Source organism: Lepidothrix coronata, unplaced genomic scaffold (genome assembly GCF_001604755.1).
Source record: "Lepidothrix coronata isolate B3197 unplaced genomic scaffold, Lepidothrix_coronata-1.0 Scaffold131, whole genome shotgun sequence".
In the NCBI taxonomy this organism is placed as follows: Eukaryota; Metazoa; Chordata; class Aves; order Passeriformes; family Pipridae; genus Lepidothrix; species Lepidothrix coronata.
Genome location: NW_016690311.1, coordinates 748,432 through 765,628, shown reverse-complemented (window position 1 = coordinate 765,628; position 17,197 = coordinate 748,432). Strand labels below are relative to the sequence as shown.

Genomic DNA, 17,197 nt, shown 5'->3' with positions numbered 1-17,197 from the left:
CCACAGCGAGCGCATTTCACACCGGGCAACCACCAAACAATGGGTTTAGGGTGTTTCTTTTGTCTCCTTTCTCCCTTTCCCACAGCCGCTGGGCTCGGGGTTTCCCGGCTCGGAGCAGCGCTGCCCCTCGGGCAGAGCCCGCACCGCCGGGGAGCGGGGCGCGCAGGTTCGACCGCGCCGAACAAAGCTGCGGGCATGTGCTCCACTTGGGCACATCATCCTCCGGAAGCTTTTACTGAGCAACAGTCAGAGCTCCGCGAAATGAAGCTACTGGGAACACATGTGAACTAAACGGGTAAAGAAAGGCAGGTCTGGATATCAAAATTACATTTCCCAACACCGCAGTGAGACAGGTACTTATTTACTGCAGCTTCAAGCTACGTAATTAGTCAAGGAGACTATAATTTACTTAAAGAAAGGCAATTTTTTCCTATTATTAATTTGCAATAGATTTGTAAAATAATCTTACAGCAGCTGGCTCTGCTTGAATCTGTTTCAAAAGTGTGATGTAAATACCGTCTCACACTATTTTGTTGCCTATTAGGGCTTTCTGGTAGGTGATACGACTGAGAGTGAGGAGAAAGAACACCACACATTTATTTTTAAGATCATCATCACTAGCGATAAAACTTACGGGAGAAGTGAGCATACTTCCTATCTGTATGCGTTAAAAACAGACGTATTCAAAGTAAGTAAAATGTAAAAGATACAACTGGAAGGCTCCATACACAGCGGGTACAACTTAGCGCATTTTCAAGAGCTGTTTCAACTGTGTTTAAAAGGAGTAGCAAATTCCCAAATTAAATCACGCTATTTATAGCTAAGACAAAGAGCTTCACACAGCAGGAGGATGTACTAAAGAACCGTTTTCCCCCACCTGTTTCCTTTGCGAGGGCTTAAGTCTCTCTATCTACATCTTCCTAGTAATCGCATATCTGAAGTAATTTAGCTCAGTTATTGTGAAACAATAGGAGGGGTGCCAATAATCGATCTGGGATTCATTAAACTTGGATTTTTCAGCAGTAAACTTCTGAGATTCTAATCTTCACTCAGCAGATTAGAATTTCATATCAGAGTCACAGGAAAATAAACACCATACCTGAACAAAGTATTTATCACTGGCCTACTTGCTGTTCACACACTTGGCTACCGCAGGCACCAACTTACATCCAACTCATACATGTAATATAACACCGAGATCCAGGAGGCAGTGACTACAGGATCAAAGCTTTATTTCAACTATAACACAGTATATCCACGGATTATAATCCTTGAGCAAACAGAATATCACAGTAATGAAGACCTTAGCATTACAAATATGTTAAAACAGCTTGCATTTGGGGTGATATTTAAGGTCAAGTTGTATCTGAACACAACTATTAAAATATTATGAAAATTACCATTATGGAGTAAATAATATTTTCTTTCAGATATAACCTCTAAAAGTACATTCCATTTCAAATTTGGTTTTCTTATTTTTCAGTACCAACAAACTCAAACTGAGCATCTCTATCCCCAACCTGCTCTATGTGAATGAAAAAGACAGAAATGACAGCCTAAAATTTAGCTCCCAGTTCCTATGAAAACATGACCCTGAATAAATACAACCTAGATACCATAGTATCAAATATCATTTGTCCAAACCAACTTATTATTTCAAATGTACTCCCAAATTAAATTAATAGTCTCGAGGAAGATTGTGCAGAGTAAGAAATTTCTTATCCTAGGGAAAACTAACATGCCTTCTGCTCCTGCCCCCACAGCCAGAATAACTGAGAAAGTAAAAAGCTTGGGAATGTGATGGCAGAGGTGACAAGATGGGTGAACAGGCTGTGCTCCTGGGTTACCATTGAGGCTACTCATCTGTGCATAAACCTAAAAAAGGATGATTAATTATTTCTTCTTGCAAGATACTCAAAGATGAACTTACAGACAGGCAAAACCTTTGGGTTTTCTCACTGCTCTTCTCTCAATTGCTGTTCCCCACCCACCAAAAGAGCACCAGAAGCAACAGGCTCTTAGAACCACTGCAGCATACGTATATAATATATTTTAACATAATAGGGCAAGTAGCAAGTCAAGACTGCAGAGTAACAAGTTAGGGTTTTTTTAAGGGAAAAACATTTAGTCAGGATGGGTAGGAAATTACAGAAGATATCTATGATGTAATATCTATATTTTATATTTATATATATATAAAAGTTTGGGAAAAGATGTGGCAACTACATAGAATTGATATGTTTAAGGTAATAGCCTTGACTTGGTGTAGAACACCCATTCAGGATGTCATATAAGGTCGATATTAAATCACATCAGTATCAATCAGTTTGGGGGAATTTAAAATTTTTTTTTTAAACACACTAAAGTTTCTCATTTGCTTTCTCAAATCTGTACCTATAGAAAGGCAAGCAGCAAGCTAGCTCAGCTGTAGTAAACTAAACTTAACAAATTAAGTAGAACAGGAGATGCCATATAATTATGTTCCCTGACACTGTGTGCCCCGAGGCCTGTGCCAAATCAGGAGACACTCGCTCCTGTACCTTAATGTCCCTGCTGTGTCCCCCCTGCCCCTACTGCTGTGCTGTTTCACAGTCACAGGCAATTGCATTCATTTGTTTCAGACCACAGGCCAACACGAAGGCCCTTGTCTCTGAGAGCAGTCACCTACAAACATTCCTGCTTTTAATGTTTCTCTTCAATTTTTACTTTTCTGGACACCTTCCTATACAGCTTTCCTTGCACTTGTTGTCCTAGTGCTTCTAAAGTTATGCTGCAGGAAAAATTAAACTCCTTCTTTGAAGATAATTTCATTTTAATCTCATACACGCTATGTGAACACCCAACTGCAGCATGGAAACTACTCTAATCCTGCTTGCAGGTGCCCTTCCCTGCACGCTGCCAAATCCTCATCCATCCAGCTGCCATGCCCTCAATGTCCACACACTTAGCTCTCCTTCCAGGGGAATTCACAAGGGGCAAGGAGATAGTGAGTATCTGCATTGTGTCCCAGTGGTGAGGCGGAGTCCAAAGAGATAAAGACCCAGATTATTCCTATGTATAGAGTACTTAGGGGCCAGATTTTAGTTTAAGTGATTTCCCTTTGGATGCAAAGACTGGGATGAATCCCAGTCTTTGTTAGTGACTAACTGCTCACCCATCCCTTCATTCTGGGCATCATGTGTAATAGCTTTTCCCTTCTTGTCTGCTCAACTGGCTCCAAGTATTTGCTTTTTAAATGTGAGCTCTATTACTGTAAGATCCATCCACATTCCCGCTAAATCACTGAGAATCACATTGTGAGCTTACAGAAGAAAATATTACCAAGTTGTCTTTGTGACAGAACACTGAGTAGGTATAAAATTGCAATAGTCTCTATGCCAGGTTTTTTTTAAGCTCTCAGCTTGTAAGATGAAAGCCTAATTTGATATTTTTGTAGTTATATAACAGTTCTAATATTTTGTGACATTTTGTATTGTGACACTATAGATGAAATTGTCATCGGACTGACACCCTTTACTGTTTATTCCTTAATTACAACTGTTAACAACACTGCAGAGAAGCGTGCTAATCTGCCATCACATATTATGAAAACAACGTTATTGTTACAAACACCAACACCCACTCAACAGGATAATTCTAAGATGGCAGTTTCTGTAAAAACTTATCAGTTTAATGGACATTTCAATAGAAAAAGTTTTAAATGAACTCTTAATATTCCTGTGGAAAACATACAAAAATTTTATATCGCAGCTGAAGTTTTGATTTTATTGTGTCAGTGATTCTTCATGCAACACAGAGTTACATATATTTAACCAGTAGGTTATATCTCTGTAGCATGGAGATGCATAGACAGTTAACTAGTGGCTTAGTAAAATTTGTAATCATTACATTTTCATATCCTCAGACACTGGCAGAGATAAATTTTTTTTCTCCTACTTCCAGGTTGGTGTGGAATTATATTGTTGGATATGAGATTGAATTTTAACAGTATATTGACTCGACTACAGGTTCTTAATAAAAAAATAGTATTTTCTAGGCTTCTTTTGCTTGGGAAGGATTCAATTTCTGCAGACCACATCACACACGTGGAAGGATCTTCGACTGAACTGATACTGAAGTTCTGTACTGTGAATTTTTCATATCAAGTTGGCCCACTGCACAATTAAAACTCACCAATACTACACCTCTGTAGGAGGAAGCTGAGCAGCTGTTCAATGTCTGAAATGAAATTATTAGCTCCTCAACTTCTATATATGCTTTGTTCTTGGACAGCCACTTCCACCTACCTTTCAGTTTGCTTCTCCCAAACTTTTCATGTCTAAGAAAAAGTTCTCACTTGTAGATTATATCAACAGAATGAAAATAGCATTAAGGGCATCCTCAAAGTAGCAAAAAGCCCTGGAGATTTGTTTCCCTACCCCTTAGACAGGAAATACAACGTAGGCAGGAGGAGGTTGGGAAAAGCAGCAGTGGTTATTGGAGTGAGGTGCAGAAGTGATGAAAGCGGCAATGACAAAAATCAGGGAAAACAGGATATGGAAATTCAAGGTTGTTCCTTCCACCGTTGCTCTCGTGAAGGTTTTTACAGATTCTTGGTGCTAAACCAAGGCTACTCTGATGCACACAGCCTGCCTTTCCTCCTAATGGTAAATTCCTGCTCTCTCCCTCATCCACGAACAGGCATGCAGCACAGATGACTGAAGTGAAGAAAGATAATGCAAGAATCTGTCTTTACTTATCGCACTTACATGTAGAAGCAGAGGATTAAAAATAACCTAAAACTCTTCTCATACTGAAAAAGCAATTGCCTTGGTGGAAATCTGTACACCAGTGTTTCTCACTCTTGATCCTAAAAGCCCCTTTGAGGATCGCTCCTCTAATACAGAACAAAAATAAGGAATTGTACACAATGTAACAATGGAATCAAATTATCCAATACAGTTAATTTTAATTTAAATTATTTACATTTCAATTTACTGGCATGATATTCTGTTGCCCGATCTGGATGATCTTCTCTGCTTAAGTAATAAATTACAAAACAAAATGCAACTAGAATGTTTATTTTTGTGAGTCTTCTTCTGAGTAGTTTATGTTCTGCTTTGTAGCTTTCATTTTCTTAAAGCCAATAGGAACTTCTGCTCTTCCTAAAAGAAATTCTTCCCACTTGGGAAGAGATTCTTTTATTGATGCCCAATAGAGAGTCTGAGAAAGATATAAGAAAAAATAAACTTAATTTCAATATCTGTGTCAGCCTGTTTAAAACAATATAGATATGCAAAACATTATTATATCTTACTTTATGAGTGAAGCAATTCAGAAAAAAATAATGTACTTACACATGAAATTTCAGATTTCTAGAATGATACAAAATATCAGCCTGGAAAGATTTCATTCTGCAGCATGAACTGTGAAGTGACTGAATGTGCCCTCTTGTGGTAAGCAACAGATTAGTTTAGACCCTCGCAGTACCTTTAATAAACTATTTTTCATGATAATATACTTTTCCCGAAGTAGCTTTTATATTTAAGTATGTATGTTAGTGGAATTTAATTTTGAAGTGGAAAAAGAACCGGTTTAATATTAGAAATGAAAAGTGCACATTTACCAACGTAAACTGATTATGCTAGAAGAGTCTGCAGTACTATAGTTCTAAATATTTGAGTAAAATTTTAAATGTGATAACTCGCTGATGAAGTTATAATCCCCAGTATTTGGACCAACAAATAAAAAAAAAAATCTGTATACTTAGCTTGCGGTCTAGGGAAACCACTGTGGATCATCTAACCCTTCCTCCTGCATTACGCTGTGCCTCTGAGTAATGAATTCAACTTATTATTTATCTGTGGAATTCATCATTCATCATTTTTGTATTGGTATCCTAAGAATAACTTTGTTGTTTGCAGGATTTTCAGGAAAATTTGAAGTGCTGTGTATTATCTTTTTTCCCCCCAAAAATAATGTGATTGAAGAACCGTATTAAGCCAACACCTTAATCCATCCACCAATGAAAGTATTTTTAGTCATTGATGTCCATTCAGAAAAAAGTAATTTTGTAGTAGAGAACAGTTATGGTACATATGTAGTGAGCCTTTTTATTTTACTTAATTATGTAATGTGGGAGAAACGTAGCACAAAACTGAGCATCTCCCTGCAGGGTATTAGATTCCTGGCTAATCATTTTGATCCTTGCATGTAGCTCAGATATAACTGTGGCTCTTGCAGATTTACAAAAATATTTTCTTCAACAGATTTACTCAAAGAATCTTTTTTGACAAGCATATGTGCTGTCACACAAAACTACTCCGACTTAGCAAGCTGGGGATCCATTATAGCCATAACTTTCAGAGTATATTAATACAGACACATATATGGCTGAGTGAAATATGCTCAGAAGTGTTTTGGAACAAAGCACGCACAAGAATTTTGTACCATGAAAGAAAGTTTTCTTTTTCCACTATTTATAGCACTCCTCTCTAGAAGTACAAAAAAAAAAAAAAAGCTGAAATAGGATCTTCTCCTCCAAATAGTAACTCTGCTCTCTCTAAAATTTCACCGCTGCTGCAGAGTGCAGACATTCTGCAGCCAGAGCAGTCGCTCGGCAGTCTCCGATTTGTGAGGACTTGGCTTTACATGGTGCAAGCAGCTCAACACCCAACACAGGACAGAGGGAGCAGCAGTCCAAAACTGACCCAGAAAACCCTAGCTGGTGTCTCAGAAGTCCTCAAGGAGTCTAGAACTACTTCCAAACACAGTAAAAATAGGTTCAGTATTACTAGCTTGGCATCTTTCTTAGCATCAATCAAGATGTATAGGTATCCAGGAAAAAAAAAATGTACCTTTATGCCTAAAAATGTCTAAAAATAAGCATAATAAAAAAGCCACAGTCACAGCAGGCTGTTTACAAAATGCAATGACAGATAAAAACTTTTAACAGTAACCAGAACAAGAATTGATGCCTCTCATTTAAGTAATAGCCTAAGCATGACAACACTTGCCCAGCAGGTGTGAAGCTAAGGCACAATACACCTCTTTTCACAGCTGACAGTGCTAAAAACATACCTTTGCCCTTCCCTGACAGTGCCCCAGCACCCAAACCTGTGTGGGACACTGTGCTGCTGTGCCTGTGAGGACTAAATCACCACGCAACACAAACCCCACAAACCATTGGTGCAAGAAACACAAGTGGGAATCTGGCTGCTCAAACTTTTTATATTCAAATAATATTTACAGTCTCCAGGTTGAGAAGCAAAAATAGAGTGTTCCTGCAGCAGCAGTACTTTTTGTAAGCTTCCATATAACCACAAAATAACTGAAGTGAAATTTCCTCTGTTCATGCTGATAAACTACTGACCCTGAAATGTAAAGATGACAATCTGTGGCAAACTGAGAATGGGATGGCCATATAAAACAAACTAAATTACTCTAACAATAAACACAGTAATCCTCTGATATTCACAATATTAATTTTTTTATATTTGACTTCATTTTAAAATAGAATTTTGTATAGATCTGAAAGACGATAAATATTTCCACCAGAATGCTCCAGAATCTAGGGACCTTGCCCCAGAATTTAGGTTCAGCTTGCTACACAGTACACAGGCCTTTGGCTATACCAGTCACTGGATTTTAAAATCAATTATTTTCACTTTAAGAACACGCTTCAGGGGGAAAAAAAACCCAACAAAATATTTGGTAAACAGCAAATAAAAAGACAGAGTTCTAGGACTTACTTCTAACTTAACAGTTTCAGGATGTGGAAGTAAACACACTCTTTCTTGCAGCCTTTTTTCTGCTGCTTCTATATCCTAAAACACAGGCAAAGTATATTTTTAAAACAAATGTTGGGAATTTTAAAAGGAAAATAGACATTCACTTAAAGACATTTCACTTAATAAACCCATTAAATCTAAAAAGCATTCAAATAATCACACTGAAGTTCAAATCTTTGTTTAGGCATTCTGAAATCCAACTTATACTAGTTAGACTAACATCCTACAGCTGCTAAATATGTTTGCTGTACCTTTTTCATACAAGAGTACATTTCAGGACCATGTAGGACTGTTGCTGTAAAAGACTGCTATTCTCTCTGGACACCAGGGTAAATCAGTTAAATTCTGTTCTATAAAACTTAAGGAAATAGAGGGGAAGAGAACATCTTTTTCTGTGCTACAAGAAGACTGAAGTATGTATTCTAGCTACTGTAAGTGTAAAGTAACTAGGCAAATTATGTGCAAGATCTTTACTTCTCAAGACAAAGATGACTTGCTAATATGCATGCATAACATGTGCACAAAAATGTAGAGCTGCAGCAAGCTGTTCACCAGACAAACTTGGATGACAATGCACCTCACATAGCTTTCTTACAAAAAAATCAGTATTTGGGTTTCTGCGTGTCCAGTGGATGTGTGCTGGATTCACAAAGGCCTAAATACATTTTTTTTTTAAAAAAAAGAAGCAACCAAAAAAACAACAGCAACAAACAAATCAAAGCATGCCCCCAAACTCACCGCCCTCCCCCTTTAAAGTTCTGACCCGTTCTTGTGGGCTTAGTTCCATACCCAAACATTGAAGAGATTGAGTGGTGGGCAGATGAAGAGAGACAGAAAGGGACGTGGGAGTGGGGTGTGAAGAAGCCAAAGCTGAACAGAGTGGAGGGGGAAAGAAAGTATAGCAGATGGCAGAGTTGGGAGCAGAGAGCGGGTGTGAAGAGTACAACAGAAAAACTAAATGAGAGAGGAAATTCCCCAAAGGGACTTCCCAAATATTCACCACCACTGCTGCTGAAAGGAAGAGTGAGATTCTGGAGGAGCATATCCACAAGAGAGACCAAACATGATTACTCGTATTGAATAATAGCCAGTCTGAATACTTCAATAAGTACACAGCGCTCGACTCAGGTTTAATTTGAAAAATATGACTCAAATTCAGTGAGTATGATTAATAAAAGCAAAAAAAACAAGCCTTACTGTTAGTTGAAGTTCAACTTAGTGACAGATACAGTCAGTTCATTCAATTTACAGTGTTCGTCTTATTTCATGAATTCCTTTTACAATGACTGTATTCTCTCGTACATGATAACAAACCTAATCCAAGCAAAACTGTTCTCCCTTTTCTACAGCAAAATCCATACTGCTGTAGGAAGTTAAAGGATGTTTGAGAAAAATCTGAGACCTAGTTTGCCCTATCCAAATCCTCAGAAGCAGCAAGTAGCTGTCCCTTTTCAGGTGAGAAAAGACTGATGGGATAAACATAAAGGGGGAACAAGAGCAATGATAGAAGCCATTTGAAATCACAATGTCAAAATAACAGAGGCCAACACAAACTTAAGTAACTTAAGCAAGGAATTTCTCTGTTGCACCACCAACAGCACCAAACGTAGCTCGTGTTAGAATAGCTCAGGCCAAGTCTGGAGAATTTATCACCACACTGGAAAAAGGATCAATCAGCAACGTTCGCCTCATTCTTCCATAGGATTTTCCTCCTTTCTGATTCCTGCTTCCTAATTACTGTAGGAATTTCAGCAGGAAGGAAGAACATCAATCATTATTTCTTTATATACTCAGCCAAGTCACTGGAATGTTTATGGTGATAGGAAATGAGTGTCTTTCAGGCAAGAAAGGGGACAGCAGTTGTGCATATATGCTTAGAAGAGAAGGTCACTTTGGCATAGCCTAGATATTGGACGTGTCTTTTTGTTGCTCACTCCAGTTTGTATGTTGTGCAGTCTATTGTCATTCAGAATACTGATTTAATGACAGACAGTGAAAGAAATTTTTGCTGGAAGGTGTAGTATGCTTTAGAAAATAACTGTAACTACTGAAAGATTAGATGGCACTTCTTGTGTGTCTACAGAACTGGTAAGCTTTGTAGGAAAAATAAATCCCTGTCATCAATATAAAAATAAATACGTCAGCAATATAAACTTCTTTGGAAAAAAACCAGCAAATCAAATATGTCACAGTACTGAAAAAAAGAGAGCATCTTACAGTGCTTCCCCTAAAACCACAAGGACTTGAACAAAAACAATTCAAGACCCTTCCCCAGAGGTAAAATGGAATGCATGACACATGCATCGCTTTTAGGGGACCAAATTCAGCTCAGTCTGGCAGAATCCCACTTAAATAATTCTGGAATTACATGCCTGGGAAGGAAAGCAAATTTGCTCTAAATTACCTTCCCAATACTAATTACTATACAGCATATTCTTTCTTTTCTATTTCATGTTACAAGCTGTTGCAAAGTAATACATATTTCTAAACACAAGAAATATCACTGAGAAACAAATGTCATAAATTAGATTACAAATACTAGTCTAATTTCTGCTTTTATTACGACAACATTATATAAGCACCAAATGATACAGATTTCCCCAAATCTGCAGCCTCCCTCTAAAGACATCAAGGAAAATACTCTGATAATTATGTTAAAACGCTGAACAAGTGCTTATAATGTCAAAATCTCAATTAAAAAAAGGTTAGTTCCTTGCTTACTACTGATTAGAATTTAATCTTGAAATCTTTCCTGTGCATAAATACCAACTAGCACAGAGAAAGACAAATGCCTTTTGCTACGATCTATTACTGAAAACAACTGATTTTGCTTACATGCAGAAAACCAGAAATGCAAATAAAAAAATAACACTTCGTCATGTCCATGTATTTTTGAGTAGGCCAAATCAACAACTCTCCACATGGTAACTGTGAAATGTACAGTGCCTGGTATCAGGAACAATATTCTGAAGCTGGCACATTAATCAGTCTTGTTTTCAAGCTTCTCATATATTATGCTGCATAGATTTTTTTTTTCCTGTTTTCTTCTGTTATCAAAAAGCATCTGCAGGAGTGCATGCTTGTTAAAACTAGTATAAAATTAATAGATTTAAACTGATTTATGCTACTTTATCCTGCAACAGAATTTGTTTTGATACATATGTTTTTGCTTTTTTTCTGTACAAACACCAACATTTTTGACACTTGAAAGGAACAATTTTGAGGATGTGACAGAAGACGGCAAATATCTGTTTAACTGCAGAAATATTTACACTCTGTATATGTCTGAGCTATTGTTAACATTTCCAATACAATAAAGCTTTCATCATGGAAAAACACACTCTGCATTTATTGTGTTTGCCTGCACCCGTAAACTGAGAATGCATTTATAAATGCAAATAATTTATAAAATACTGTATTTATGAAGTAAAAATCTAATGTAAAATGCATGTGGAAAATGGGATCATAATGGCTGAAATTACTAAATCGATGGAGTAGGAGCTATGGAAAAAAAAATCCAAACCATTTACTTCTCCCTAGTGAAGCACCTGCACTTATCCATACCCAACACAGGGGGGATTGATTGCCCCAGCCTGGAATGCACTAGTTTCCAGTCCAAGCTGAAAAATCTTCCTTGTCACAGAATAGTTAAGAAGGCATCCCTGTCTAACTGTTTCACCTTTTCCACCCCTCCCTGAATATAACTTCCATTTAAATACAAAGAGGGCCTTCAACAGAATTATACCCACCCAAAATCTGAACATTTTAAACCTGAACCAGGCTCTGCATGAAGAAGCAAAAGGATTTTGGGTGACACAAATTAATCTTGTAATCATCTAGAGTAAAATTTACTTTTTCAGTAAACACAATATATACAATTTGGACCCTCAATAAAAATGAGTATAAAGAAAATGCATAGGAGGTTCAGTTTTCTGCTACTTCCCAAACAACCAACAAACATTTTTCTAATGCATCATATCAGTGGCCAAGTGCATCTCTTCAAACTCAGATGCCTAAGCCTGAGGTTTCAGAGGAGGCTTTTAGCATTCCAGTCCCTGCCATCAAACCTGGATCTTTTCAATTGCCCATTCTCCAGTGTCTGCTGAATTTCTCTAGGAAACACAAACCTTACCTAAATGACAAGAGGTATGTGGAACAGCTATGAACAATATAATAATGGTGTCACCTCTAGGAAGAACCAGAAACACCAAACACTACTTTCACAGACTTGCAAGTAAGATTCCTGCAGTCACTCTACACCTATTTAAAGAAAAACACCAAACTGAAAATTTCTTCTACAACTTAATGAAACTAAGGTGGGAGAGCAGTTCCTCCCCTGGACCAAAAGCACTATAGCCTGGTCAGCCCCTCTTTCCAAACATACCCCCATGTCTTGAATTGAAGCGTAGAGAGGCTGTGAGTCCTGTCAGACCCCTAAGCTCTCTCAGGCAGACATGTACTAGCATGTGTTGCATCTCCATGTACTTTAAAAAACATAAAAATATATAGTAGCAGCTTCCACTACAAGACTTTTATAAGAAGGGCATGGGAAATAGGTAGTGATGCCATCAGATAATAAAGACTTGTCATTTAATACTTTTTGGTTGAGTTCCAGAAGAGGGAACTGTACAGAGGAGAATTCAAATGACAACTACACAGCAAACACTTTTTTTTTTCTAATTATCTAAGCTACATAACCATGACATTTCGATGCGGTTCCTGGTAGTTGCAGAAACTTACATTTAAAAGTGCTGCATTCCTTTTATGAGCTGCATCAGCTGCTTGAGTTTGCCATGTCTTTTTAGTCTTTTTGTCTCCTAGATAAGTCTCCATCTGCTGTAGCAGCTCTGATCTCTGAGACAGTCTACAAAGGAAAACATTTTGCTAAGTGGGTAGAACATTTTGCTCAGGAGCTAGAAAATAACCTTTTTACCTTACCCAGTTTTCTCAAAACTATGGGGCTAATTAAGCCGGCTGCAGGGTGGGTGTGCTGGAGGAGGGAAAAGGTACAGGCAGGCATCACCTGCTGCGCTTGTATGAAGCTATAACGTTGTAACCAGCAGCCCTCATATGCTAAGGTGCTTAGAAACACTGAATCTCCCAGAACAGGAAAGACAGGGTGGGTTGGGGTGACTTGATCGGTACCGCTTTTGCTCATTGGCACGTACTGGTTGTTACAAGAAAAAACAGACTTTTCTGAATCATTACTGTTTTTGCCTCACAATCTGAGTTTACAGGGCAACAAAGAAGCAATTCTATAACTGAGGCGTTGAGTGAGAAAATCCAATTACCTTCCCCAAATAGGAATTTAACAGTGACAGGAGGTTAACAATGGAGATCTTAAACCAGTACCACCATTGGAAGTCAAAAAACTCATCAACCTAGATACCCTTAACGGCAGGCAAGGATGCTAATTCCAATGGTTCATGAAGGAAGGGTGCCACCTCCTGGAACTCCAGCCCCTTGCAGAGCTCGGATTCCCGGGGACCGAGGGTCATGTGCAGGGAGGGAGGTCTCACACGACCCCAGCACAAACCGCTGCGAGGTAGAACACAACTACTTACATCTCCTCATGTCTTCGAGCAAGGTGAACCTCCTGAGCCAAATAGGATGACATTTTCAGTTGTTTGCCCTGGTTTTGTCACCCTACAAAAGGAAAATCAAGCGAAATTAAAACCTTCCAAAGAGAGACATCAACATGCACTTTTCAGTATTAAACAATTCTGGTTAAAAAGTTGCACACATTATATTTATATGTCAGCTATCTACACAAAACCTGCCACAAGACATCGCTACATTATGCTTTGAATACATTCACACTACTAATGTTCACAATATGTTTTAGGAAAATCCTACCGCATTCTAATAATTTATGAGAGAATTAAAATTTTACTTTTGAGTTTCACATTCAGCATTAAGTTTTCTCAAGTATCAGATGTTTACAACTGCACACAAACTCTGTGCTTGCAAAAACTGTGTATTACTGTTTATAGTACTGAATTCTGGCTTTTGTCATGTTACACTGAACACAAAGTTACTTGTAAATATGATTTTTAACTACTTCTCACAGATACAGTGAGACAGATATGGAGTATCTCACAGATACTCTTTATGTATAGGCATGATTAAACTAAGTAACTTGATTAACTAAGTAACTTAAGCTAATAAACTATTTTTAAGTGGTTGAAAAATTAAGCAAAAACTTCTGAGCTCACATTTTCAGTCCTGTAATTCAGTACATGACAGAGTACACAATTTAAATAGTTTACATCTTACTGGTTCTTTTTTCTTATCCATTAAGGGGATCAAGTGCCCCCTTATGCAAATAAAGATCCTAGGGCACTTTTCAGAAGGCTGAAAGTGTTTTACAGCCTATTGTTTTTTCGTTTCAGAAGTGATTGTGTCGTTGTCACATCAAATAAAATTAAATAATTTATCATGCGTTCATAAGATTAAAGGGCATGAGAGCTGAAAAATCTCATCAAGGTAAAGAGAACGTTGGGAAAGGCCTCTCTGTCAAGAGTCACACTGCGACCAGTTATTTACACATGGCCTCTGCTGAAGTTGGGGTGCATCTTCTAGGGATCCGTGCTTTACTACACTCCGAAAACACTTCTGTCCACCTGGCCTGTTGATAAAATGCTCCCCCTTCGCTCGCTCCTTCCCTCGGCCGGGGCACGTCGTGCTGTTCGCGCCGTATCTGCTCATCAGCAACACCTTTAGTGGCCACAGGAGAAAACAGAGCACGGGCAGCGCCGCCGCACGCACCTCGTGCCTTTAGGGGCGCCCACAGCTCACAACGGGAGCGACAAAGCAGCACCAGCCCGAGCACCCCCCGCCCACAGCACCGCGGGGAAACTGCTCCAACCGCAGTTGCCCCGGGCGGCTGCCAAGGCCGGAGGCAGCCCGGGATGAGCCCCCACGGGCAGCTCCCGGCTCGTCAGCAGCCCCGGGAGGCCCCTGGGGCCGAGGGCAGCGGGACAGGACGTGACCGGATGGGACAGGACCCTTCGGTCCCGGGGCCGCTCCCCCTCAGGCCGCGGCCCTGACAGGCAGGGAGCGACGCGCACCGCCTGAGCCCTACCACTGGGGAAGGGGGGAGGGGGTGTCAGGATTTACGATCCGTCGGAAAGCACCACCCCTCAGGATCCAGAAAGGAGAAGTCAGGCGATAAATAAGTAATTAAATACATAAACAAACCAGGCCGTTTACCTTTAGCCTCTTCGGCTTCCAAAAGGAAGACGACGACCCGCCATGGTCTCCGGGACGCCTTAAAACAACCCCCCGCCCCCCCCGGCTGCCATGGAGACGGCCGGAAAGGTGGGGCCGAGCCGTCGGCTCTGTGGGCGGGGTCGGGCGGGGTCGAGACTCGCCTTCGCCCCAGGGATTGGAGGAGCGGGACGGCGCCGGGCCAATCAGGGCCGGGCCCGGGAGCGCTGAGGGCCGGGCAGGCGGTGTCGGTGTCGGCGCTCGCCCCTCACGGAGCCTGCGGGTCGCGGAACCTGGCGGGCTGTGCCCAGGGGCGTTTGTGTTTAAAACAACTGCTCCGTCCCCGGACAAGGCACACAGCTTTCCATGTCCGGCCCGGGGAGTGCGCCCGGAGAGCCAGCCTGGTTCTCCATGTGGTTTCCAAACCCTCTGGTGTGATCCTGCCCCCGTGTGTCGGAGCTGAATTCCTTCCCGGCTCCAGTATTGGAGAGTTGCTGAGGCGACTCCAGTCCTTTATAGTCAAACTTACATCCAAATGTACTTCAAATAAAAAAGCACAACTAGTCCACCTTTTTTTTTTTTAATGAATGTTTTGTCCTTAGCAGAAAACATAAACCAAAATATTCCGAGCCAGATAAAGCTGAAAGATAATTTTTTTCTTCATTTCATTGGTATCCAATTGATTTTTGCACATTTGCAGCTTTTGCACGTTTGCAGCTGCAGACAATTTCTAAAAGCTGCTCTGAAAATGCTTGTGTTCCCTAAATATTTTCTTTCTGATCCTAGTTTAAGATGACTCACCACAAGCCTTTTTACTGCAGATCAGAAGTTTTTTCTTGGGACTATTCATCTCTGTATTTTCTATTTTTTCCCATTCTCTGATTTTACGTTTCTGCAACAAATTAATATTAAGTCACTTCATGACATAAATACAAGTTCTTTCGTGTACTTGTCAACTTACCCATGCTTATTGCAGCAGTCAGGATAAACAGTACTTAAAAACTTACTTTAATTTTTTTTTTTTTTTACTATTGTAATTTAAAGACGAGACTTTCCAATAAATGACACGGAGACATAGGAGTCAGTCCTCGTTTCTAATGGTGCGGAAAGCTAACGGTTACGGTCTCGATAAATTTAACAGAAAGCCCAAGTGTTTTGCATATTCCACTTTGCGCTATGCCAGCTCCCTGTAATGGCCGTGATCTTTCTTTCTTGTAGCATTTAATGAATTTCAGGAAGAATAGAGACAAATTGAAGTTTGGTTTACATAAACCATTATGGATGCCATTTGTGGAGAGAATGCAAAGAGCATTTTAGTTAAGTTACAGATACTATCAATTGTTCGGTGCTGCGGAAACAGAGACAGGAGGGAAGCCATAATTTCTGCCTTATATGACAGTGGGTGAAGTTCGTAGCTAATGAGCTATAAACTCTTATTTTAACCCAGATCAGTTCTGGACTTGTCAAGAATACAAACTTCAAAATTATTGAAAAAAAAAATAGTGCTAGTAACAGCTAGAAATCCCCATGTGCTGGTTTGGGATGGGGTAGAGTTAATTTTCTTCACAGTAGCTGGTCTGGGTCTGTGTTTTGGATTTGTGCTGGACGCTGTTGATAGTTCAGGGATGTTTTATTACTGCTGGTCAGGGCTTCCATGGAGCTGAGGACTTTTCTGCTTCCACTCCATCTTGTGGGGGTGCACAAGGAGTTGGGAGGAGACACAGCCGGGACAGCTGGTCCCAACTGACCCAAGGGATATTCCAGATCATCTGGTGTCATGCTCAGTGCATAGACCTGGGGGAAGATGTCATGTACATGGAGAAAGGCATTCTCCTGCAGATCTGAACGCACTGGCACCTCACTGCACTGTGTTCTGCTGTTAAATGTGTGTCATATCACGTGTGTCTCCCCCCCTTCGTTTTCCGTTTTTTTGTTGCTTTTTCCGGAAAAAACCCCACCTTTAATAATACTTATAAAAAGCCTTTTTCCCACCCTGATACTGTCTTCATTACTTCATAACTTCTTCTCTCCTTATGTGAATTTACTGTTGGATCATTGCTACAAAAATTTGAAAAACTGGATTCCTGCCAGTGGGACCCTGAGACCTGTATTTACTGCCCAGTTGTGCTCATACGACCACGTGTGCATTTGTAGTTCCTCTTCTGCTTGGTCACAGCCTGCAGTAGAAGTGTAGGCATGAGATTGCGTACTCCATGAGC

At 39.9% G+C, this 17,197-nt stretch overlaps 1 protein-coding gene across 5 annotated transcripts; it reads right to left on the bottom strand.

Annotated features, from left to right (window-relative positions):
* Positions 1-1,215: 1,215 nt before the first annotated feature.
* On the bottom strand, positions 1,216-15,118 carry CUNH3orf14 (chromosome unknown C3orf14 homolog). 5 transcript variants are annotated; one of them, XM_017826844.1, is made up of 6 exons: positions 14,982-15,118; positions 14,393-14,486; positions 13,334-13,415; positions 12,510-12,633; positions 7,731-7,805; positions 1,216-5,202 (listed from the first exon to the last, which is right to left on the bottom strand). In XM_017826844.1, the coding sequence occupies exons 3-6, from the start codon at positions 13,384-13,386 to the stop codon at positions 5,059-5,061; spliced, it is 396 nt and encodes a 131-aa protein (XP_017682333.1). In that variant the 5' UTR covers positions 13,387-13,415; positions 14,393-14,486; positions 14,982-15,118; the 3' UTR covers positions 1,216-5,058. The 5 variants fall into 5 exon arrangements, with proteins under 5 accessions (XP_017682333.1, XP_017682335.1, XP_017682332.1 ...); XM_017826846.1 differs by having other exon boundaries at positions 14,435-14,486; XM_017826843.1 differs by lacking the exon at positions 14,393-14,486 and having other exon boundaries at positions 14,982-15,117.
* Between the last annotated feature and the right edge of the window lie 2,079 nt (positions 15,119-17,197).